The sequence below is a fragment of the Schistocerca americana genome, chromosome X (assembly GCF_021461395.2).
Source record: "Schistocerca americana isolate TAMUIC-IGC-003095 chromosome X, iqSchAmer2.1, whole genome shotgun sequence".
Classification (NCBI taxonomy): Eukaryota; Metazoa; Arthropoda; class Insecta; order Orthoptera; family Acrididae; genus Schistocerca; species Schistocerca americana.
Window position 1 is genome coordinate 143,573,998 of NC_060130.1, and position 27,275 is coordinate 143,601,272.

Genomic DNA, 27,275 nt, shown 5'->3' on the forward strand with positions numbered 1-27,275 from the left:
TCCTTAACTGATAAACCCTTACAACCAAAACTGTCCACACCCAGAAGGTTAGTAGCGCCAGGGGATCCAACCACCGAAACTGAGCAGTGAAGGAACAACTGTTGTAAGAGATTTGTGTGGAAAAAATGCCATCGACTGATATAGAGTGATTACTGAAACTGCGCAAGGTGCGAGTGTATGGGGATAATGCCGGTGAGCCCAAATGTTGGTATGTGGCACCATCCCCAATAGAAATGGATGATGCCGTGTCAATTTGGAAGACAACCGGAATATGTGCAACCTCCAAGGTAAGGAGAAAACGGGCACCTGATTGGGGAATGATGGAGAATACTTGCCCATCAATGGAATGCGAGGCTTCCAGGTCCAGAGATGATGATTCGTGATGAACCTGTGCATCCGCAGGAAGTGTGGCATCTATGTGATGTGTCTGCGAAGCCTGACACACCACGGCAATATGGCCCACTGGGCTGCAAGCCGTACATCTTGCTCGCCGGTGAGGGCAATCCAACCATTGGTGAGTCTGGAAACAGTTCGGATAGGATGAAAGCCAGGTGAAAGACTTCCTCTCACGGAGTGGACCAATGGATCGACGAGGCTTCCACTCAGCGCTAGACAACTGGTGACCTGCGTAAGCAGCTGAATCAAGACGTGGTGGTCATAGCTGGTGAGGCTGTTGAAACACACGAATGATCGGCAGACAGGTGTCGAGGGATGAGTCCTGTAACTTCAAAATATCAGCCCGAAGACCCTTGTTTGGTGTGTGAAACGCCACCATATCACGAATCAACAATGAGGCATAAGGCGACTTGCAGGCAACGTTGGCGCACTAGAATTTACAATCGCCAGAGAGACCCTGGAGCATCGTAATCCATTCCTGATAAATCTTACCTGGTGACTTTCAACAAGAAAATAAAATATGATGGGCAGAGGTGACATGTATTTGGGCATCTGGGTACTCAAAAAGGCAGCCCTTGATGTGAGTAAATGAGATATCTCGAGGGGACTGCTAGGGGTTCAATTGTTGAACTAAACGATGCACTTGTGGACCGACTGTTGCTCAGAAAAGCTCGACTTTGATTTTCATCATGGATCCCATGTGCCAGTAAATGTTGTTCCAAGCATTTGAGATAATTTGACCATGGTTAGACAGACCTATCGAAAGCCGGAAACACCAGTGGAGCCACATGCAAAGTGTTCAATTTACCTGCGATGGAATCAACTCCATGAGCTACCTCTTGCAACTCTGACAAGTGAGAGTGAATTTCTGAATGTGTGAGCGTTGGCTGAATCTGCTGTAGAGTTTCCACCAAGGACTGAAGAAGCTCTTCGGAGGAGACCATTCCGTTTGAAAATGAAAGTTTTTTCCTCGTTGCCAATAACTGTAGTATACTGCAGTCGGCATGAAAGGACTAACAGTCTATTTAAATGTACTTCATTGTAATTAAAGAAAAACACCTTGGCATACACTAAGTGTTAAACACATGAAAAAACAGGAAAAACCCCACAACTCTTGTGGTGGCAAACCAGGCAAGGAAAAAAAAAACAATGGAAGAAAATACTGACCAAAATCTAATCTAAAAAATACAGTGTATTACTACAGTGAGTGAATATGATGCTAGGGCCAGTGTAAGTACTGGCTGGAGATGTTCCTAGTGGTTGGTAAACACTGCCGGTCTGACAGTCTAGGCGTGCTTATAAAGCCAGGTCGGCAGAGTGCTACATGAGCCGTATGAGTTCCTATTGGTGGAACACTGTCACATGTTGTCTCGTGAAGTAGTTCCATGTTTATTTGGAAAGTCTGTTATTGTTTCTGTTCGCTGACGATGTTCCTTTCCGCGCTCCTGAAAGGAGGGCCCTCTAGCAATAACGGGCCGCTACGAAAGAGGTTCTGTAAGGTATTGACAGGGAGACTGGAGCCGTGTCGACTCCAGTGCTGTTGTCATCTGGGCTAGATTTCTTGAATGAGGATCTGTGGTGTGAATAACCTAACAGAGGTGTCCCACAGATTCTCAATTGGGTATACACATCTGGAGTTTAATGGCAAGGGAGTATGCTAAATTCGTCCAAGTGCTCTTTGGGCCACACATGTACATTTCGAGCTGTGTGACACATTGCATTGTCCTGCTGGTAGATACCATCATGCAGAGGTTAAAAAAAAATTGTGTGTAAGGGTGGACATGGTCTCCAAGGATACATGAATTTGTTGCGTTGATCTGTTAGGCCTTCCAGAATGGTGAGATCAACCGAGGGAATGCCACAAAAACGTTCCTCAGACTGTAACATTCCCTCTTCAACCTGGACCCTTCCAACAGTTGTTGCAGGGTGTTTGTTTTCAGTCTGTCCAGTTGCAGAATTGACATGCAAATTCCAGCCTTCATTGCTGATGGATAGGAGCCAGTGTGGGTTCATGAACCAGGCACCTGCTGTGAGGCCCATACGCAGCAACAGTTGTTGAGGAAACTCTGAGGGTAGCCCTTGGTTGATATGGGCTGTCAGTTGCTCAACAGTTGCAAGTCTATTTGCCTGTACACACCTCCGCAGCCATTGTTCACCCCAGTCATCTGCGGCCCATAGTGCACCACAGTGGCCTCAGTTCCAGTTTTGGATAGTGCCGTTTTGCCATGCTTGGTATACTTTAACTGTGGCAGCACATGAACAGTTTAAAACTTAGCCCTTTCAGAAATGCTTCCACCCTTGGCTCGAAAGCCAGTGATCGTGCCCTTCTGGACATCGGATAAATTACTCTGTTTCTGCAATATCATAATGACTGCATTGTTTTCCCTCATTCCCTGACTTGCTTTATATATCTGAGAGTGGTTATTGCACATTGACATCGAACATAGGTGGTGGTCACATTAATGTGACTGGACTGTGTATTTTCATTCATGAACACAATTAGTGCTTTTATTGTCACCCACTTTATAAGAAAAGCATTGTTGATAAATTATTCTGTTGGATCTGTCCCACTTAAAAATTAATTGTATTCTTTCAACAGAAATGTACCTTTGGATAACTCTTTATGTTGTGAAGTGACATTATGAAAACAAATACTTAATATTCTGTCAAAACTAATATTCTGTCAAAACAATTCCTGTGACATTTGAGAGTTAAATTCTTTTTTCAGTTATGAATTGGAGTGCTTTTTCATTATGCGCACTGGAGCTATATTTAACAAAACAGAACTTGAGATATAGTTTATTTATCTGCACAGTTCCTCAGTAGTAAAAGATCATCCTACTGCTGGAGCCAGATGTGAAGTAATTACAATTTTTGTTCATTTCTGGATCGTGGTGGAGAACTTATTTTTAGTTAGTTACATAATGTCATTGTAAACAACTCATAATTGCTTGGGAAAAAATTGAATTTTGTCACATGTGATAGTTCATATATAGATGTTTTTTAAGTACAGTAGTCATTGGTTTCTTTATTGGCTGTTTATATACTGATATTAAAGTTCACTTTTTTAATTTTTGCTCCATTTTTATTGCTGTAGATTTTATATAATAAATGACCTTTACTTTCTGATACTTAAACGGTTTATTCTGTATGAACCTAGATTGTAATGAGTACAAAGACAGAGTTGCGTATCTTCAGCAACAATGGAACACTATGACAAAAATGCAGACTCACTTGAGAGATGTTAATGAAAAGATGAGTTTTCTTGAAGAAATCCTTAAAAATACTCACGACATTGACTGGTAAGAATACTATCCTTCTTAATTTATATAAAAAAAACCATGAGAAATCTCCTGTTGTTATATTAAATACTCTGATATGGATGACTCTTTTTTTTCTCTTCCTAGGCATCACATCCAGGACAGTGACACAAAAAATGGTGTCACCGGAACAAATAAAACTGTTCAATTGCTTGAGGAGTTCATGCAAATTAAAAATGAGGACAAGGGGCCTAAGGAGGATCAGAAACTTGTGAAACAGCTGTAAGAGCACCCTATTTCATTTCATAATTTGGTAACAAAAATGTAAGAGTCCAACATTAATATACTCGTGAATGACTATTTTACAACGCACTGATTCCCCAAAAACATTGTCATATTTAGTGTTGATAGTGTTGTTGTTGTTGTTGCGGTCCTCAGTCCTGAGACTGGTTTGATGCAGCTCTGAGAGCATTATTTGGCTTTTCCTTTATGCAATATAGAAGCAAAGAAAGACAGGTAAACTACGAGTATGTAAGAAAAAGACATGTGGAATGGTAATGATTGTATGAGCATGTGAAGAGAGTGAATAATAACTGCAGAAAACTGTGAGAAAGATAAGAAAGTTAATAATGTAGGAGAATCTTCCCATTATTTAAGAAAATTATCTATATATATGTGTGGTATTGTGAGTAAAATACAAACGGCTTATAGAGTGATAGAAATGTCTGTTTTTAGTCATATTGTCATACAGCAATAACATAAATTTTTATTGTATGTGCACTGTTTCAGATAGAACAAATATTCAGTAATATAACAACTAATACTGTAGCTCATTTTAAAAGTGAAGTGATTTTATCGAATATTCTCTTGACTTTCATTTCTGAATAATGTGAAGGACTATTCCTATTTTGTTTTTAAATATGAATTGGTAATGTTGTTTATATCAAGTGATAGGAGAAAGAAGATGTAAAATCGGGAGGAACGCGTATTTTGGATTTTCTGGCATTGCAGTTTCCCTAAACAGCCTCATGCAGCTTTCAGTGTTATCCATTAGCTCATATATATTTTTTGTGAGCAGTAAGAGTCCTATAACATTCCACTGGGTACATATGAAGCTTGTGTGTTTCACATCTTATGCTTTCTCATCATTAATAACAGCAGGTTTTGCTAAGTATGTTAAGAAGTCTTTTGTTCCATCACAAAACTGGTCCAGAATTCCATAAGCTTGTATGTACCCCAAGACAAACAGAGCAAGTAGAACTGAACACAATCACAGGCTTCCCATCAGATCACATTGTGTTTTGTCTGTTTAGCAATACTAGTTGACATGATTATATATTATCATTTATTTCAATATCAGTCCAGTATTCAGTTATAATAAAAGAAGAAACCACAGTACACTACTCTCATTGAAACAGTTTAGGAAAATGGAATTCAATATTTTGCTCTTCTGTGCTATTTTCTGCTTTGCTGAATGATTCAGTAAATACCATTCGTCCATTTACTGACTTTATGAAAGACCAAAACTTCTTAGGTTTTTGTCATATCGGCAGACAAAATTGTACTCAAGAATTCATTGAACACATCTTGCATTGCTCTTATTACACTCAGTCTGTCTTCATTTGGTGGATATTTAGTAGAGGTGTACCCTAAGAAGAGGAAGAGGTCAGTCTTTTTTTTCCCCCCCTTTGTTTTTTTTTCTTTTTTCCATGGCGATCATGACATGATTATAAGTGTCATTTGAATGTTACAAGAATTTTCCCAGTGGGTCTTGGCTGTGAAACAATAATTTTAAATGTGTACAGCCATCTGATGACATGTCAGTTCAAAACCAGTAAAGCTGCTGTTTGTTCTCAAAAAATTGCATTATTAACAGTGGCTTTTTTGTACTTTATTGTAAGAATTAATGTGTAAAAGCATCTTGGTTTTAAAAGAGCTGTGCATATAACAAAATGTGTGGAATTAGTCTGAAAGAGCCTTGCTGTGACTGTTGCTAAAAGTATTTCCCATAGTACCATAGGCCTAAATAGGTTGATGGCTTTAAATTCATGCACTTTGGACAACAAGTTGACAGTCCTTGATGGGACTATGCATGAAGAGCTAATTAATTTTTGAATGTCTGCTAGGTTATTGTACATACACGTAACATTGTAAACACATTTTGAAAGTCAACTGAAATATAAATGACATTTTCCCCAAATTATAGCTGTATAGCTTTCTTCTCCTCCCCCCCCCCCCTCCCATCATCCTCCCCCCCTCCCCACTCCCCTGCACCCCCATAGGCTTTGCACCACATTCATACACACTTTATCTATACACGTGAAAAGTCTGTGTTAACCAGAATAGCCGTTCGAGTAGTATACTGCAGTATGTATACAATATTTTTAACACTGTCAACAGTATAGCAAATTAAGAATGTACCTTAAGATTTGAACCAAATTTTCATATTTAAAGGCTGAAAGAAGAGAGGTACACAAGGAGAAACTGTGGTAAAAGTGGAGAGGTGGTGTAATAAAAGATCATCACCCAATAACTTTACAATAATTGTCGTAGAGGAACAAAACAAAGTGTTGTGTAGAAGTTTAGATTGGAATTCCGGTGTTGCTTACTGGCACGATTACCACAAAACATCCAATAAAGAATGCATTAATTTTCTGTGTACCCATGCACTTATCAGTATTATTGAATTTAACATGCTGTTTACTAGAGCATTGTGTTTGTAGGTACTTAATAATTGTTTCACTTCACCTAAAGGTAAATCTCTTTACTGATCAGTAGAACAAGAAGATAAATAAATACTATCACATACACTATAATCTTCCTGCTGGTTACTTCTTGCATTGCACATCAGACAACTGCACACACACGCCAGTAATAATTGTTCTGCAACAGGTGGTGGTCTTCTTTCTGCTGGAGAGGGTTGGTCATTCGCGACATTGCCAATGGGTAGGTCAGGAGTGACTTATGAGCTGAGATCCCTACACCACCACCACCACCACCACCACCACCACCACCACCACTGCCATAAGACAAAAAGTACCAACTTGAACTATGAAATGACTACTGGATTGAAACAGAACCACATTTTTCATCCATAACAAGTTTCCATTGTGGCTGGATGCTGGTAGTTGTCTAGTGTTGCAAGGGGACTGCTGCATGTAGGTGGATGGAGGCCAATCAGTTTCCAACTGAGTGTCACTGCTCTGAATGACATTGCAATGCTGGCATATGTAGCCTAAGGTGTGTTCTGCATCCTGTGGTGGACTGTATTCCAGTGGCATTTTGTGTACTTAAGTAAGGTGCTTTGCATCAGTTAGTGGACACTACTGTATCTAACTCTTTAATGTAGAGAGGGAATACACTGTCTTTTTGTTTCATAAGTGTGTAAGGGCTCTTATTGCAGGGCAGCTGCAATGATCTATGCAGTGGGCTTTGTCGTTGTTAGGTCTTTGAAAACAAAGGTAGAGAGTTTTCTGCATCATGTTGTTCCACTTGGTCACATAGCCCCCATTTGCCTCCGAAAGCACCACAAGGAAATTTTTGCTAGAGTGTGAGAGGGGGCCTGGGTATGGTTTGAAAAACTCTACTGATAGATGCAGAGGTTCTCCATACAGCAGCTCTGCAGGAGAGGCCTGCAGGTTGTCATCTAATGTACTGTGCAGTCCCAGCAGCAATACTGGTAGTGTATCAGTCCACAACACCATTATATGACACCTTGTAGCAGCATTCAAGAAATGGTGTAAGCACTCCATAGTGCTCTTTCTGGATGTATGATATGGTGAATTCCTTGTCCTGTGTATCCTGTGCAGCTAGGCTATTGCAAGTAATTTTTCTGCCTCCCACTGCCTACTCTGGTTAGAACTAATTTGCTGGAAGCACTTTAAATGTGAAATCAAACAGCAAATGAACAAGCGCAATTTGTGTTACCAGTATTACCTCTGGCCACCTGGTGTATCTGTTGATCACAAGGGGGACAGTACTGGTAGTTGAGTGCGACCGGATGTGGACCTACTAAGTCCAGGTGGATGTTTGAGAATCATCCCTGTGGAATGTCAGAACTTCAGCACGGAGCTCATTGCCATGGTATTTTGTGCTTCTGGCAGGGAATGCAGGTCCAAATCCACATACGGCAGTCCTGTATACCAATCCACACAAAATGCTGCATTACTAGTGTCCTAGTAGCACGAATTCTTGGGTGACTGAGACCTTGCAGAGGGCAGGCACATACTGGTGTAGGGTTCATCTTGTGTTACAGCAGATCCCATAATTACCCTTCATCATTTTTCTCTGTTGCTGGTCACAGAAATCCACAGTTGCAGAGATACTGTCAACTCTAGACAAAGCATCGGCGGTTGCTTTTTCAAATAACTTACGTGCCAAATGTCTGTTGTAAATTGCAAAATAAAACAAACTTAGTTGATTTGCACAGAGGATAGTTATATCATGGTTGTGAACTAATGGTCTGTATAAATAGTGAAGGCATGCCACTCCACCATGAATTGGAAATACCTGAATGCTGCTTTGGCTGCTAAAAGTTCTGTGTGAAGTGGTGACGAAGAGTGCTGCTGCTCTGTGATGTTCTTGGGAATAAATGCAAAGGCTGCCAGAAACCATTCACATTCTGTTGTAACACAGCAACAACAGTGTAGGACAAGGCATCCAAAAAAATCATCAATGGGACACAAGCAATCGGATGCACAATGAAGGTGGCTTATGTGGGACTTGGCTGGAAGGCTTCAAATGCTGCGCCTCCAGTTCATCAGTCCAAGTGACAGGTGTGAAACTGTGCACTTTGGGGCTGACAAGAATGGTGTGGAGTGACGGATGGGTTGGCAGCTGAGGGTAAAAAATGTTGGTAAACGTGGATTTCAGGTACTGACACACTTCACACAACATTTTCAGGGGCGGGTAAGTTGTAAGTGCAGCAGTGTGCTCAGCTGCCAAATACATACCAGTTGTGGACGCCCTGATTCCCATGAACGTCAATTTGTTAGCACCAATGGCATGTTTAGCCAGATTTTTGCAGATTCCATAGTTATCAAACATTTGTAAAACTGTGTGTAGATATATTTCATGTTCTATGGATAACACTGCCACCAACGTGTCATCATTGTATGCAGAGCAGAAGTCCAATCCCTGCAAAACTTCATTGATAAAACACTGAAAAATCTGTGCCATATTCGGTAGAGCTTATAACGTGTATGGGATTCTAATAGTCCACAGGGCATACTTACTGCAGTTTTTCGGAAGTCCTCTGTTGTCACAGGTGTTTGGTTGTAGGCTTTTACAGATCCAAATTTTAAGAAAATGGTGTGCTGCAGCAGTTGGTATACAAAATCATCTCCCATGTGGTGTACAGGGTACTGGTCAGAAATTGTCAGAATGTTATGCCTCTATTGTCACCAAAGGGTTGGCAGCCTCCTTTGTACCAGATGAACGGGAAAAGCACAGTTGATTTTTGATTGTTGTGCCTGGCACGCTTGGATCATTTAATCAAATTCTTCTCTTGCGATGCGAAGTTTGTTGGATGGCAACCGTCTGGCCATGAGAAAACAGGAAGATCAGGTCTTGATGTGATGCACTGCTGAGTGGATGGGCCATGACAGCACTCCAGGGGGTTGTATAATCGACAGGAACTGGTTTAGCAGACACACCAGCACTGATGTCACGGTGAGGAACTATACCAGTGGTTCACTGTACTGTGTGGGCTGGCATGCTACCGTAACTTATTTGACCCAGTCCATAATGGAAGCATTCCTCACATCAAGGTTGAGGTCAGAGTAGTAAAGGAAATCGAGCCTGATGATAGTGCAGCTTGCATCTTCTGTGATAAATTGCCACTTGAATAAGCCAGTATCCACCAACAACTGCATCTCAGTAGTCCTGTCCATTACCACCAGGGACTGATGACCCTGTTGTTTGGTCCCTTTACTCTCCAAATCAACCATTACCACCAGCATCATGATGGATGCTGACTGACTTGGCCTTTGGGTATTGGAGGCTACTGTTCATGTTTACCACCCAGGGATGGGTTATCTGCACCTACATGCTCTCTTGCCAAAATCACAGTGATAAAAACACTCTTTCTGGCCTGATGAGCTTGAAGAGACCACACTGCATTGTCTTTGTGATGACATGCAATCTGGTTGGTTGTATGTGCTTAGGGCTGCTACCTGCAATTTGTCAACTTGTCAAGACCTGAGGTGATGTCATCCAACCTGTCTCTGGCAGGTGTTGTAGTAAACAAATGCAGAGTAGCAGCCTTCATTACTCTGTGCACAATCTTTGCATTATCAAGAACAGGGTGTGGTGCATCTCAGGCAATTGAGACAGTCACGTGGACCATAGGAGTGAGTCTCGGACCTCCTGTGGGGCCAAGGTGCGGAGATGCTGTATGAACTGTTACAGCTCCATGTTGCCAATTTCCTCCCTGTGCGACAATTTTCCTACGCATTGCATGTTGGAGAGGGAAAGCGATGAATGAGCTTGCCTCTTTAGTAAGTCATGCTTTACGGAGGCAGGTGCATTTGTGATAATGTCACTAACCTCACTGGCACAGTTGCTGTCCAGTAGCCCCATCTCGTGTGCGTATTTGGTGGAGTCATGCATTATCTCGGTGGTGATGAAATGGGTGTCCATGTGCATGAATCACAGTAACAGACAATCCATCCAGAGGGCTGTTGCCTTAAATGCCATGCCGTTCGACTGTGCTGCAGGCAGTGTAATGGCCAGGGAAGAGGCAGAGGTGGTGGTGGCCAGTGGCAGGTGGCTGGCAAGTGACACCACCTGGCTGCATGACTGCAGCAAATCCTTTAGATGCCCCGTAGGTGGTTTCTTTGCTTCTGACTAGGGTTCATAACCACTGTTGGTGTAGTTGTTGCAGCATGGGCATCTCTTCCATGTGCTGTCACTACGTATCAGGCAGTAGCTGTAGCTGCCATAACATCAGTTTTTGCTAATGCTGTGTAACTGTCGCTGTAGCTGTTCCATGATACTTTCTTTTGTCACTACTTTGTAGGTACTTAATAAATGGTACACTTCACTGAAAAAAAGTGCTTTTATTGATCTGTTGAACAACAAGATAAATAACTGAAGTGTAAACTATTATCATCCCTCTGGTTATTTCACATGTTGTGTGTCCAACAACCGCACACACTCCAGTGCTCATGCTACGGCAGGTAGTGGTCTCATGATTGTTTCAAAGCGCTGTTTTACCAGTGTTGGTCATTGACATCAGTGCTAATGGATAAGTGTGAAGTGGCCTGCGAGCCGAGGTCACTACATTTTCCTTGGTGCTTGGTTTACCGCTGTTGTTTCAAAACCCCCCAAAATAGGCATTGGGGCTCCCGATTTTCTGTATGTATTTGTGGTTACCATTAGAAATGAGATCATTTGTGTATCATGATTTTAAAAGCTTACAGGGTATAACAGGTAGAGGGGAGTATTTGCAATGAGTGGATAACACACAGTCTTAAAATAGGAATAGAGATTTAGTTATGATAATTCTAGTGAAAGATGCTCGATATGTTATATTCAACATCGCAACTGCTGACAAAATGTGACTGTCATGTGTTTGCAGCTTGCTGAATGGACCTTGAAAATAGTGTGAACTTTCTTTGCTAAAAGTGGACATATTGCCACAATCGAAGGAAACATATCTCTGCCAATATGTTGTGCTAAATAGTATTAAGCTTTTTGAATCCAAGCAAATCATCTAAAAGGTGTGTCTCCTTGAGATCGTATTGAACCGCAGAAATGCACCGGTTCTGAGGGTAGTCAAAATACAATAAGTGTTGTGGACTCCTGAGTCTTCTGCATTCAGCTTGCTGCCCAGGTCAGCTCCCATGTGATTATTTTTACTCATAGAATGTGGAAACTATGTATGTGCAAACCAAGCTTGTGTCTAAGTGTAAGGCCTGAAAGTTACAGATGGTTTATGAACTACTGTTTGACAGTTTGTAGTGCCGTATGACTCTTTGCTGTTTTTGTAATGCAAAAATTTAGAATACTTGTAAAATCATTTAACCTTGCTTGAATGTATTGTAGGTTTTGTTTTCTCCATGAACGAACTGAAATGGCTGTAAGTGCTGGGGAATTAATGTCTTTTTAAAATCCAGATGAATATTTGTTCTATTGTGTGATAAAACTTAGCAAACTATGGGGCTGTTAAACAAAAATAGTGCCACTAATTTCTCATGTTGAATTTCAGAGGATTGCTGCATCAGTTGTTGGAGCACTTTAGCCGCAAACTGGAAGTCTTATCTGTAGCAGTTAAGAAGAGTGAAACTGAACGGCAGGAGGCCTTGCAATTGGAAGAGATTGCACGCAGGGATGCTGTTGTAGCCCGACAAGACTTTGACCAGTATAAATTACGAGCGCAGCGCATTCTTCAAGACAAGGAACGCGCCCTTGCTCAGCTACGTGGAGAAAGTTAGTAAAACAGCATTTATCTTACTTGTGTTCATAGCAACATTTTTATTATTTACAGAATAGCTCAGTTTTGTGAGCACATTTTTAAAAAAACAACTAGAGGAGGAGAAAATCCACCTGCTTTTAAGTTGAAGGAAATTCTAGCCTGTGACCGTCCCGTACTAATAGTACGCACCACTGGCATTCCCCCCAGGGGGCTCACCACACTTTGGTGAATTTGTGCTTGATTACCACCGGACCCCGGCCTTTGCAGCGTCTCTCCCATTTCCATGCTGCATGTCTATACTCTTGCCATTCTTTTTCCCCTCCCTTGGGGAACATGTCTTGGACAGTTTTGGTAATGTGGTCTGAAGTTTCGATAGCCCAGCATCGGAACAGCTCCTCATCTTTTTCTTTCTTTCTTCATTCTCTATCTCCTCCACTTCAGCATTTGAGCTCTCTCTTTGTTGCTTTATCCTCTCTGCGCGCTCCTGAAGGCCAGCTCATGCGTTTGATGCTTAACAGGTGACTGGGTAACTTGTAATTCCCAGCCCCGGGTTGACAGGTAGGGTTTGCATGTACCCTCTGGTACAGGCCAGGCTCAAGGAGGGGTGATTGTGTGAGCTGCTACCTTCCCAATTGTCGATTGGCACCTCTGTCAGAAGTTTAGGGGCTGTGACCTGAGGTCAGCCCTCCCTTCTAGCCCCCCGCCCCCAGTTGGAAGGAGTGCACCATTGGAGACTGACAAACATGGGTGATTTTTCCACAATGAGCTGATCCCCATATCAATCTATATCTACTAAACACAAATGGAATGAGGCTAAAGATTCAAAAAAACTCCTAGCTTCATCCCAATTCTTCGTGGTATCATGTACCGGAGGATGTCAGTCCTTTGCTACAGTTAATCCACTTATTATTCAGAAAGGTGTTGATGCAGTTTCAGGCTCTATGAAATCCTGCTCTTGCCTATGTAATGGGACTTTGCTTCTGGAGACCAATTGTGATTTTCAAGCCCAACAACTGCTCATAGCCTCACTCCTCCATGGCTATCCTGTTCATGTTGAGATCCATCGTATGCTGAATTCTTCTCGTGGTGTTGTTTATACTCAGGTGCTTGATGGTCTGGCCAAGGGAGAAATTAAAACATATCTCCCTGATCAGAGCATCACTGCAGTCCATCGGGTAATGGAAAAGGTTGGTACAAACTTAGTGCCTAGACACTCTCTTTTTCTCGCATTTGATTGAGTAGTGCTTCCATCAAAGATTAAGACAGGCTATGAAGTCATCGTCATCTGACTGTACATCCCAAACTCGATGTGTTGCTACCAGTGTCAACATTATAACCAGACACATGTGTCATGTCAAAACATGGCCAAATGTGTTTCTTGTGGTAGAGATGCTCACAAGAACAATTGCCCACCTCCTCCTTCCTGCTGTATGAGTTGTAATGGCAACCATGCCACCGTGTCCTGTGAATGTCCCACTTGTCTCGATGAGCAAGCCATCCATGAGGTCTGGGTGAAAGAAAAAGTTCCCCACCCTATTGCTTGCAAGTTGTTGGTTAGTCGAAAGCCCTGCATTTTACCATCTGGCACTTAACAGTACTGTTCTTGCTATGCCTCGCTCCATGAAGGACACTGCCATGCGGACTTGCAACGTCGAATTCAATACTGCAGTTGTGGAACAGCCAAATATCACCGTAGCATCTGCAGCACCTTCTCCTACAGCTGTGCAACAAGCCACCATATCTTCACTCCTGGCATTGAAATCACCTGCTACACAACTAGCAGGCCAGAAAGAACAAAAAGAATACCCCCGTGAAGACTTTCTACATCCCTCCAGCCAACAAATATCTGAGTCTTTGTCTGCCATCTGTAAAGGCTCTAGGAAATCAAACAAAGGTAAACGGTCTTCCCCTTTCCCAACTCAGAGATTCTCTTCAATGGTGTCGGTGCGTGATACCTCACCCAGCCGACCTCCATTTCGCTGGTGTGCACCACCTACTGTTTTTCTGCCATGGATGATCCAGAGAGGATGCTGATGCCTCTGTAGATCACTTGGAACAGGATCCTCCAGCCCCTGCACCCCGTAGCAGTGAGTCTTCTAAGGCTGGTGTTAAGACTTGTCTCCAATAGAACGTTTGAAGCATTAGATCCAACAAGGGAGAATTATGGCTGCTCTCGGAATTGCAGCATCTGCTTGTTTTCTGCCGCCAAGAAACAAAATTGCATACCTGCAGCTGCTTTGACCTCTTGCATTTCCTTCTGGTTTGCTTCAACCCCTCCCCCCCCCCTCCCCCCCCTCCCCCCTTCCCCCCTCACCCCCCCCCTCACCCACGCCCCCCTCCCCCAAGGATGGTATTCCATCTCATGTGGAAGTCATTTGCTCATCTGGGATGATGGTCCTAGGCAAACCATCTCCTTGAACCCCTGGCTGGCTGCAAGCTGTTGCTGTTCACATTTTCCTCCCTCGTTTCACCTTTTCGCTTTGTAATGTCTATTTCCCTCCATCACTCGCTGTCAGCTGGACAGACTTACTCCAGTTTATTGGTCAGCTCCCTCAGACTGTTTTGCTGCCTGTTGACACCCACCATCCCCTCTGGAGCTCTTCAAAAACCTGTTTGAGAGGTTCCCTCGTGGCTGACCTCAAAAAACATAACCTCATCTGTCGTAACACTTGAGCACCCATGTTCCTTTCAGACTCCACGCACACCTGTTCCCGTTTGGACATCTAATTCTACACTCCCTAGCTTGCCCATCATCTTGAGTGGTTCGTTCTCTCTGACAAGTACTTGAGCGACCATTTTCCATGTACTATCCGTTTGCTGACTCCTACCCCATCTGAGTATCAACCCAATTGGCATGTTTCTAAGGCCTACTGGAGGCTTTGCTCCTCCTTGACACCCTTCGACAAACGACATTTCCCCAGTTGTGATGACAAGGTAGAGTATCTTATGAACATTATCCTTACCACCACAGAACGTGGCATACCTCGCAGTTCATCTTTACCGCACTGTGTACTGGTACCCTGGTGGACTGAGGCATGCCACGATGCGATATGCATGCGGGGACGTGCCTCCACATTTTTAACCATCATTCTACAATGGTGAACTGTATTTGTTATAAACAGTTATGTGCACAGTGTTGTCACATTCTTTGGGATAGCAGAAAAGCTAACTGGATTTCATTTACTAGTTCTTTTAATAGTTTCATTCTCTTTTCCGTCATGTGGGGAAACCTCAGTCGGCTCTTAGGGACCAAGGTTCATATCCCAATTTCCAGTCTGACCATAACAGGTGATGTCATTGTGGGCCCTGTTGCTATCTCCATCATCTTGGGCTGTTATTTTACAAAGATGTTGAGCTCCACCCACTATCACCCCACATTCTTCCTTCAGAAATGAGTGGAGGAGGCTCAGGTGATATTCTTCTCCTCTCAGAATCATGAATGCTATATACCACCCTTACTATGAGGCAGCTAGACCATGCTCTGACTTCATGCCGATCTTCCGCCCTAGGGTGGGACGATGTTCATTTGGATGTTGGAGCAACTTCCTCTTGGGGGCAAGCATTTTCTCCTTCATATAAACAGTTGTATTTGGACAGATGTCACATGTCCCAGATCCCGGCATGAAGCTGCTGCCATACCCGTACATAAGCCCAGTAAGGACAAACACCTTTCTTCTAGCTACCACCTCATTTCTCTCACCGGGTGTGTTTGCAAGGTGATGGAATGTACGATTCATGGCCAGCAGGTATTGTGGCTCCACTCTCACAATGTGGATTTTGAGCAAGCGGTTCTGCACTTGACCATCTCATCACTTTGTCAACCCATGTCATGAACGGTTTTCTGTGCAAGTACCAGACTGTGGGCCATGTTTTTTGATTTGGAGAAAGCCTACGACACCTGCTGGAGGACTGGTGTCCTCCGCACCCTGTACATGTGGGGCTTCTGAGGCCGCCTGCCCCATTTCCTTCAGGAATTTTCAAAAGACAGGGTTTTCAAGGTACATATGGGTTGGCCTTGTTGAACCCGCTTTATCCAGGGGAACAGGGTGGTTCAAGGCTCCATCCTGAGTGTCGTCCTCTTTGCTATAGCCATTAACCATATTGTGGACTGTCTCCCACCAGGCACCTCTGGCTCCATAAATGACTCTGTGAGCTATTGCAGTTCTCCACAGACTTGTCTCCTTGAGCGCCGTCTTCGATGTGTTTACTTATGCAGGGTGTATACTACACGGAACAACCAGGAGATCCGGGAAAAACCCGGGAATTTTTTTATCCGGGAGAAAACTGGGAAAAACTCGAGAATTTTTTGTTGTTTTAGTTTTCAGTTAAATTTTTGTAATTTTGACTCGTAAGAACAGATACTGCAACAAAGGATATTACTGTATCCCGCTACTGCAGAATAAAAACATGAACAAGAGAAAAAACGAAAATAAAACTTACATTGCAATGGAAATGCACCATATAAAATAACACAGTGCTCGTACAAGCGTCTGCCAACAGCAAAATGTGTCAAAGGCTTTCGGAAGACTATGCAATACTTCATAACAACAAATTGCCTCCGATGAGCATGAGATCACGACTGTTTACATTAGACTCATTTGATCAGTTACGAGCAGCCTCATGCGCACGCGCAGTTGTCACATATGAGTAGTTCCTTCTCCCTCTGCTGGCTACAGAAATGTGGCTGTTGGCTGTGTAAGCAGCAACCAGCCACATGGTACCCGAAAAAATTTAACTGGCGCGCCCAAGCTGCCATATTCATCCGTGCGCATCAGGCCTGGATCTATTGGGGGTTGGTGGCAAACCGGGGTATCTGAACCGGGCGGCAATTTCGGGGGGAGGGGCAAATTCATATTCTTGAGGAAAAAAAACCTTGTTTCACAACGCACCTAGCATCCAGCGCATGTTGGTCTATCGATTTTTCATATGATTTTGAAATGCACCCCTGGTGGGGGGTGTATCTCCACATGACTCGTGTTCACATTTACTGATTTTTCTTTTCCTCTTCGTTTACTGTTCTCACCTCAAATCAAACAAGGCGGATTTCTGTGGCTGAGAGCTATCAAGTGAATTAAAATACATTCATATAATTACGGAAGCCTAAAATGTGTTATTAGTTTCAGATTTAATTTTAGTTCCACCTTTCTGACAGTTGAGCAGTAATCGCCTTGCAGAACAATAAAGTTATTTTTGTCGGTTTGCTAAAGAAATTTGGCTTTTATTAAGCTTTCTTGCTGAGGCAGTCAATTTACTTGAAACAAAGTGTTTAATTCCACACTATTGGCTAGTTTCAACTGTTTTTGCTGCATTTCAAATGCACGTTTTCATCTTCTAGCACGTATGGCTTTATGCCATAACGAAAAATTCACGTCCCGAAAACCACACCGAAAAGCTTAATATCAGGTCGAGGCCTACATCATTGGGAATCTGGACATACAAATGTGCACTTTACGGCAAACTATGCACTTTAGTATGGTTCACGAAATTCAGACGCTCTTGGAGTATCCTCTGATGTCTTGTTTCTTTTATGACATAATGTAAGATCTTTTAATGTTTTACACGTACGAACATACGTAGCTGCGCAAGCGCAGTGACGCCTCTTATCTGGCGCTCTCTGGCAACTGCTGAAATGAATCTATTTCTAACAGGACGCGGGAAAATATTGCGAATTGTTGTTCGAAAAGGGTTAGTTTCAAAGTTAATATCCTTTCACGCAAGATGAACTATGTGCAAGAATGTACAATTAATTTGTTAAATCGCAGAGCGTTTTCTCTCTTTTAAAAATCAACTCTTTGATGACAAGCCATTTAGAAGAATTTCAAGGCCAGGAGACATTTACGTCAGTATTTAAAATTTTACTGGCGTATTTGTGTGATGTATCTTAAAGTGTAACATCTGCTAAACAGATCAACATTATATGTGAAAGCTTAGCTTTTCTTGTAGCATATTAATCTTAGAGACAAATATTATATGCGAAAGCTTTGCCTTTCTTGTAGCAACGCTATGTATACTGATTTAAACCATTGACTTTTCGTGTTGGTGGAATTCGAATTTATGCTTTTATAATATGAAAATATGCAGTGTACATGTTGCTGCACATCAAAGATCTTTCCAAAACATGTTTTTTCCCCATGAGTTTCGTTTTCTAAAGTGCCAGGAAATTCTACGCTGCTGTATAAAACCATATCCATTCAAAGGATAATCTTTACAGTTCCAAGGGCAAGTATACTGTCACTTAACACGGAAAAAGTGTATTTTCATCCAGGAGAAAATGTATTTTTAACTGGGAGATCCGGGAAAAATCCGGGAATTTTTTTCCTTGTCCACGTATACACCCTGTCATGGAGCATCGGCAGTAACTTTCACTTTTCCACTGACAAAACTGTTTGTATGAATTTCTGCCAGCACAATGGCTTCTTCCACTGTCTTTACATCTTCGGCCTATTGCTTTTCCATTTGCCAAACGAAGAAATTCATGGGGCTCATGCTCGATAGGAAACTTTCTTGGTCTTCCCACGTGTCTTACCTGGTTGCAAACTCTACTCAGTCCCTCAGTGTGCTACATGTCCTAAGCAGTACTCCCTGGGGAGCTGATCGGACCACCCTCCTCCGTTTGTACAGATCCTTTGTCCATTCAAAACTAGATTTTGTGTGTTTCATTTGCTCCTCTGCACATCCTTCCATCTTTTGCCATCTTAACATAATCAACCATCATGGAATGTGTGTGGCCACTGTTGACTTTTACATTTGCCCGGTTGAGAGAGACTATGCAGAAGCTGCCGAACTACCACAGTCATACCAGTGTGATGTCTTCTTCAGCAGATACATGTGCCGTTTGTCTGCCATGCCTGGTCATCCATCCTATGCCATCTTTTTCGATTACTCCCTTGACCGTCAGTATGAAGCACACCCTTCGTCTCTGTTACCTCCCGGAGTTTGCTTTCAGCTACTGCTCTAGCAGCTTAACTTCCTGCTACATGCCACATTCCCAGTGGGTGTGAACCCTTCACAGCCTTGGCTTTGTGTGGCAGCCCATGATCATCTTGAGCTCCATTCACTTCCAGATTTGATCTATAACTGTAAGTTTCTCGACCCTCACCCACAACTTAGCAATAGCACCTTTGTGTACACTGATGGCTTTAAGACTCACTATGGTGTCAGGTGTGTCCTCATCGGCACAGACCATTTTGGTATCAACTTCCAGAACACTGCTAGAATTTTTACAGCAGAGGTCATTGCTCACTGTCATGTTACCCAGTACATCTGGGGATACAGGCTTTTTAATTATGCCATATGCTCTGATTATCTCAGTGCCCTTCTGAGTCTCTGTGCTGTACACAGTCCACCCCTTAGTGCAATGGATCCAAGAAGCTTTCACTTGCTTGCTATTGAGGGAGCCACTGTCATGTTCAGGTGGGCTCATGGTCATGTCGGTCTGATGGGAAATGAGGCTGCTGACATTGCTGCCAAGGGTGCAGTCCTCCTACCTCGGCCTACTAGCTTTTCCAATCCTTTGGATGATCATGTTGCTGTGTGTTGGGAGATGGTGTCACTTTGACATTACCACTGGTCTTCTCGGGATGGGCACAAGCTCCAGGGAATTAAACCTCTCCCAACAGCTGGCCGACCTCCTCTTGCCCCTTTTGTCGCAAGGAGATCATTTTATGGTAGTTGCCTTTTGGTCACTGTCTTTTTAACCATTACCATTTGTTAAGCAGTGATCCGCCACCACTTTGTGCTTGCTGTCATCAACCTTTGACAGTTTGCCATTTCCTGGCCTAATACCCCTTTTTATAACCTTTTACATTCCAGTGTATGTTTGCCATCTGCATTATCGGCCGTTTCAACGAAAGACACATGGGCTGTTAGCAGTATGGTGTAGGACTTTTAATCTTTGGTTCGGGACCTCCACTGTCTCTACTACATACTTGGTGAACCTTTCTCTAAGGGCAGGTTGTCGTTTTTAGCTCTCTTTCCTTCTGTTGATTGGGCTTAATGTGTAATCACTTTTAACTTTCACATATTTGTGTTCTAGGGTTATGATGGGGGCACTTAGGACCTCAGTAGTTTTTGGAAGGGAAAAAAAGCCCTGGTATTCACCAGAACAGTTGGTAAAATTTTGTTATTTATTTTATAAACCATGGATTCATTGTAAAGACACCTCGTAATGTATTGGCCTGACTAAGACTACTTACGTGAAAATGATTGTATAGGTGTATTTCTAAACTCTTGTGTCTAAACGTCCCAGAATACAGTTAAGAGTTGCAGTTTGGTCCCTTAAACCTCATTGGTCCAGTCCAGTCCAGTATCTCCTTGACTGATGAGTTTCGGTTCGTGTGTGAACTACAGATATATATATACATACAGTGTAACATGGCTGTGATCTTAGAGAGACTACCAAAATAGCTCTGCCATATGAACCTGAAAGTGGACTCTGGAAGCCATCACAGGTGTTCTTTGTCCACTGACAAATGGTATCTACTTTGTAATTAAGTTTTACAATAGGCAGAAAGGGTGCACACTGTAGCCACATTTATGTTACTCGGGAACAGTTGGTGGAATCACACCAGAGTGTTGGAGTGGTTCTTTTCAGCAGCTCAATAAGGGCAGTGCGAGGAAATGACAGAGAGGAGATTGGAGTCTCTGTTTCATAAAGATTCATGTCCACTTTGATTGCAACACAGTGCCAAATCCACATGTGCACCGTGGAAATGGTATACTTTCCCGTGAGCTGCCAAAAAATTCAAGTTACTCAGTGTTTGCTAAAGAGACAGAATTTTCTGTTGCACTCAGAAATCTTAAGTCTTAGGTTTATTAGAATTCCGTAACGAATTAAAAAAAATCTATACTCGGAGATACGAGGAGGGGGCAAGTGCCCCATCTTGGTTGGTTGGTTGATTTGGGGGAAGAGACCAAACAGTGAGGTCATCGGTCCCATTGGATTAGGAAAGGATGGGGAAGGAAGTCGACCATGCCCTTTCAAAGGAACCATCCCCGCATTTGCCTGTAGCGATTTAGGGAAAACACGAAAACCTAAATCAGGATGGGTAGACACGGGTTTGAACAGTCGTCCTCCCAAATACGAGTCCAGGATGCTAATCACTGCACCATCTCACTCGGTGCCCCTTCTTGCGTGTCCCCTTTGGAAATGCCTGTGGCTCTACAGTTGCAGTGGTGCACAGAATTAATGTGCTGTATCCTGTGGGGGAAAAGTATATGCCTATGCATTTGTGGAGTGTACACGTAAATAGGTGCAGGTGAGGTCACATCCACCACCCTTCCACCCATCCCCTGACTCTGAAGTCTGTATCTATGTTTTGGGAAGTCATACTGCTATTCTACACTGAGGCCAAAAAGGCAAGTAAATCCCTAATTCTCTTTTATCTGTGTCATTGTTTACAGTAGCTTCGGAGAAGTCTGCCTAAAAGAATGACGTATCAATGCAGACACGAATTGTGAAGACAAACTTAAATACTGCTTGTTTAAATGCACTTATAAAACAGCATCTCTCAGTGAGCCATTGCAAATGCTAGAGAGTTCTACTGGGCAGAAAACTCTCAGCAGTTGGTGTAGCAAAGGTAAGAGAAATACAGTGTGCTCCAACACAGATTCAATCACAGTTTCAGGAAGGTGAAGCTAAAGGAAACCAATAGCAGAAAATTTAGGAAGCAAAGTGTTTTCAAGCACATCAGAAACCGCTGAGCTAGGTGGTACAGTGGTAAGTCACTTGACTCACATTGAGGATGGCAGTTCAAATTGCTATTCAGCCATTCAGGTTTATGTTATCCATGATTTCCCTAATAAAAAACTTAAGGCAAGTACAGGATGGTTTCTTTGAAAGGGCATGGTTGATTTTCTACCCTGTCTTTTGCCAGTCCCAGATTGTGCTCCATCTTTAATGACCTTGTTGACAATGGGAGATTAAACACTAATCTTCCTTCCTTCACAACAGGAATCTCTATGATCATGTGTCCCACATCAGAGTTTAAGTGTGTTGAATGACCAACCAAGTGCTTTCAGTTTACATTGTGTTTCACTTTGGTTTTCCATCTATGAGGAGAGAAACAGCTAAGGGAAAAACCACACTAATGACAGTGCTCTTATTGTGGTGGATCATATGTTGTAACAACATACATGCAAATATGAATAAACTGAAACTTAGAGTTTGGAGAAATCTCATATTGTTCTGTTTTTGGGCAAGTAATTCTTAATCTAATGGTACCCAGTTTCCAAAAGAGGGCAGTTTTCACTGAAAGAATGAATGTACTAGACAGGAATGAAAGGTTATATGTTGTATTTCTGATGAGCTACTAGAATCACTTCTCCACTGGAAAACCACTAGTACTATCTCTCTTGTTGTTGTTGTTGTTGTTGTCATCGTTGTGTTTTATGTCAGTGACTGATGTAAAATAGAGCATTGTAGAACAATCAGGCTTTTCTTCAAATGTGGGAAAACTGCAGTGGACATATTTGAATTGATGAAGAGGGTGGCATGTACTGCAACTAGTTTGTCACCGAATAATCAAATCTATGGGCCTCCAGGTAACAAAGCTAACGAAAGTAAGAGTTACAAAAGCAAAGAGGAAAGCAATGGTCATTGTGTTCTTCAGTGGTCATATTGTCTTTCAAGGACAGTTAATGCCTGCAGAACAAATGTTTACTGGTGACTTCTACAAAAGATACGATAGTTCGCTTACTTGAAAGTCCAATATGACGAATCAGTCTGAACCATCTCCAGGAGTGGTTTCTGCAGCTTGACAGTGCTTTTTGACATGCCATGATTATTATCAGCCAGTTTCTGGACAAAAATCAAGCAAATCTTCCTCCTCATCTTGTACTCACCAAATTTGGCACTGGTGACTATTTCTGTTTCCAAAAACTGGATGGTCCTTTGAAGGGAACATCATACAATTGCATTACTGCATTGGAAAGGCCATCTGAAGGGCATATAAAAAGAATACTGTTAAGATTTTTTCCAAAGACTTCTTGAAGGAAATGTGTATTGACAGAAGTGATGATTAAAAAAAGATAACATTCAAAACTGAAAATGTTTGCATCCAAAAACATTGATTCAGAATCCAGATCAATATTTTTATTTGATTATGAGAGATTGTAATGATTTATTAAGTGGGTTGCAAGTAAGAAATTCTGTTGCTGTTCATGTATTAGAATATCAGGAAACAACATAACCAGCTTTTAATCAGCTTTAGAACGTGGTGACATTCAGACGAAACAAGAATGAAAATTAATCCAGAACGACATGTCTAACAAACAAAATAAATCATATTAAACTGACTGTAATTGTTATTGCAAGAATGAATTACAGTGGAAAGACCCGTTGTGGAAACAGTACCAACAGACGTCAGTAGATCACAGGACAAGCGAAAGTTTTAGAATGGGTCTGAATTGTGATTGCAATCTTTTATTTGTGTTGTAGTTGCAGTTGTTACACATGACCTGTGCACTCTAGATGATATTGCAGTCTGTTTTTCCCAGTAGCTCAAGCACGGCACTACAGGAGGAGAACAGTGACACCAGCTTGGCTGAGAACAAGGATGAGTGCAGAGAGGAGAGTAGTGAGTGGGCTGGAAACTACATCGTGTTGCCAATATTGGTAATCGATACCATTTAGTTTGGAATTTTATGAACACCTACCACATTTAAACTGCAGTTTGCCTGAATCCCCTTCTAGACAGAACTAAACTGACTTTAAAAATACTCAATAACAGTATTCATTTTTTCAGATGATACAAGTCTAGACATGGGCCAGTGGGGTACTTTCATGTTTCATGGCGCAATGTTTGTCTCCATGGCATATGACTAGAACAAAAGGTGCTGTTTCAGCTGCTGGTTCTACACAGTCAGTGAGAGAGCAGCGGGCAGACAGTATGTTTGTAAACAAGAAATATTATAATATCCTAATGTCAGTATAGTAGTGAAATCTGATATATATTTGGGGAAAAAAAGCTGGGTTCTCAGGCCCCATTGTAACCACAACCTGAGAAATCACAACACATTCAGAAGAACCAGCTAAATATTTTTGACAGCAACAAAGATATAAATTTCACAGCTGTGCTGTTCGGATGATGGTGGTGGTGATTAAAAATAGTGCTCTCGCAGACGACAGGGTTAGCAAGCAAAAAGGATAGAAAAGAAAATTCTTTGCATATTAATGTAAACCATTTCTTTTTGTTTACTTTATTTCTGCTTGTATTATCAAAATGTAGATGGTCAGTAAATGACATAAGTTTAGAAAGGGTAACTTTTTAAGCAGATGCTTGAAGTGGGTCATCTTATATCCAGGATTGTTGTATACTCAGATAAATATGGTATTTTGATTTTGTATTTGATTTCCCTTGGGACAGATTACACTGTGGCAACAAAGTTCATGGGATAGCAATATGCACGTATACAGATGGCAGTAGTATTGCGTGCGCAGTGTATAAAAGAACAGTGCATTGATGGGGCTGTCGTTTCTACTCAGGTGTCTCATGTGAAAAGGTTTCCGACAATGTTATGGCTGCACAAAGGGAATGAAGACTTTGAATGTGGAATGGTAGTTGGAGCTAGATGCTTGAGACATTCCATTTCAGAAATCATAAGGGAATCCAATATTCCAAGATCTATATTGTCAAGAGTATACCAAGAATACGAGACTTCAGGCATTACCTGTCAGCATGGACAATTCAGTGGCCAACAGCCTTCACTTAACAATCGAGAGCAGCAATGTTTGCATAGAATTGTCAGTGCTAACAGACAAGCAACACTGCATGATATAACCCCAGAAATCAGTGGTACATACGATGAACGTATCCATTAGGACAGTGCGGCAAAATTTGGCATTAATGGGCTATGACAGCAGACAGCTGACATGAGTGCCTTTGCTAACAGCATGACATCGTCTGCAGTACCTCTCCTGGTCTCGTGACCATATCGGTTGGACACTAGACAACTGGGAAACCATGGCCTGGTCAGATGAGTCCCGATTTCACTTGATAAGAGCTGATGGTAGGGTCTGAGTGTGACACAGATCCCACAAAGCCATGGTCTCAAGTTGTTAACAAGGCACTATGCAGCCTGGTGGTTGTTCCATAATGGTATGGGCTGCATTTACTTGGAGTAGACTGGGTCCTCTGGTCCACTTGAACTGATTATTGACGGGAAATGTTTCGGCTACCTGGAGACCAAGTGCAGCCATTCAAGGACTTCATGTTCCCCAACAATAATGGAATTTTTATGGGTGGTGATGCACCATGTCACTGTGCCACAATTGTTCGCGATTGGTTTGAAGAACATTCTGGAAAGTTCAAGGAAATGATCTGGCCGCAAGAGGTACCTGTAACTGTGGTTCCATCAATAATAAAGAGTAAAACTGCTGAATTCTGCTTTGCCTGGGTATTGTAAAATATTCCTTGAAGAATATCAAATTCAGTAGATCATATTATAGCATTTAAGACATGTTGTGGAAGTAGTCCATTTAGCTTTATCATAAAATTTGGCTGGATGGAAGCATTCTATACCCTCGATGAACACTTCTACATGAACACAGAAGGGTCTGTGTTTTCTCAGTAGGTACCCACCACTGCTGCTCTCTCTGGTTGTGGGGAAATGTGCAGGATTGCAAAAGTACTTAATATCTTACTTGAGTGGTAGACTCCAGGAAATAAGTTTGTTGCTATATACAGTAAGTAAGTTAAATGAGGTACCAAGGCACTGTTGACATACTGCCCATGGATTTTGCTGAAGTGAGGTGCCTTACCTGCAGAAGGTTATCTGTGAGAGGCAGCCAGACAAACCTGTGGTTCTTGAAGAGAGGCAGCATCTGTCACAGTAGCAACAGTCTGGATGGCTGACTGATCTGGCCTAATTTTAGCCAAAATGGCCTTTGCTATGTTTGTACTGTGAATGGCTGAAAGCATATGAAAACTACAGTTGTTATTTTTCCCAAGGATGTGCGGCATTACTGTATTACTAAATGATGACAACTTCCTTGTGGGTAAAATATTCCAAAGGTAAAGTGTCCCCCATTCAGATTCTGGCCAGTGATTGCTCCGGAATTACAAAATTTGCATTCTGTGGGCAGTGTGTTGCATGTTAGATCCCTTAATTGGGTAGGGAGGTCATGAGTGAATACTGTTAGTTGCAGATCTATATCTACTGATCATTGTAGATTGTTTTCCTGTTTTTATGTTCTCTTCCAGCATTCCAGCTGCTGCTCATCAAATGGAGGAGTTCAAATATTGTTTCTTTAAAATATCTGATCATGCTACAGAATTCTTTCCCTCCCAAATACTCATTTTTCCTTTTAAAATAGTGTGCATTTACCAAGCAGAGAAGAGAATCCAATATGGCACAAAAAGGGCCCTCATGGCACATGTAAATTTTAGGAAATAATGCTTCAGGAAAAGCAGCTAAGGATTCCTGTATTGGACATACTGTGACACAGTTTGTCGTTCCATTGAAAATGCTGTCACCTTGCCATTAATGCATATGATTGTATCCCAATGGGAGAAAGAATGTTTACTATATACCCCTACACCCCTGCTACCAATATCTCAATTTGGAAAAAAAAGACATACTGTCTTGGACATTAAGTGATTATGTTCTTTCATGTTATCTATTTTATGAGACAATCACTTGAGCATTTCACAATTTTGTAACTAGTTTCACCCAACCAGTGGTCATCTACAGACTAAAACCACAGGCTGCAAATGGTTTACACTGTGTCAACAATACAATGCACAGAAACTGTTTGTGGTATGTGCCGTTAGTCTGCAGATGACCACTGGTTAGTCAGACCTGGTTGCAGCATTGTGAAATGCTCTTGTGATTGTGTCGTAAAAAATACAGAAAAATAAAAGGCCTATCTGATGTGTGTTTTCAATATGGCGAGCTCGACCTTCTATTTGATAATCAATGAGGCACGTTTTTATAACACATTGGATTACCATGTGTTCTATATGTGTAATTTCAGTACACTTACAGCTAGAGTTAGTAAAAATTTTGTTTGGGATTGATCTTTAAGTGAAAGTTAATGAGACTGGGGGAAAAATAAGGTTTATCTTAACGAAGCTTTTATATAATTAGTGTTGATATTTTAATTACTTTAACCGTATTCACCTTGGATTGCTTTCGTAAGAGCACTAATAATTAGACTATTGGGTATTTAAAATCAGTCCCATCATTTTCAGCATTGCACAGAG

At 42.0% G+C, this 27,275-nt stretch overlaps 1 protein-coding gene across 2 annotated transcripts in view; it reads left to right on the top strand.

Moving 5' to 3' along the window:
• Window positions 1-27,275, top strand: part of LOC124555703 (golgin-84-like) — a 102,586-nt gene that overhangs the window by 35,942 nt on the left and 39,369 nt on the right. For both annotated transcript variants that reach the window (XM_047129707.1, XM_047129708.1), the window contains exons 4-6: window positions 3,557-3,698; window positions 3,804-3,938; window positions 11,866-12,086. In XM_047129707.1, coding sequence (XP_046985663.1) covers window positions 3,557-3,698; window positions 3,804-3,938; window positions 11,866-12,086 — 498 coding nt within the window. The remainder of the gene's footprint in view (window positions 1-3,556; window positions 3,699-3,803; window positions 3,939-11,865; window positions 12,087-27,275) is intronic.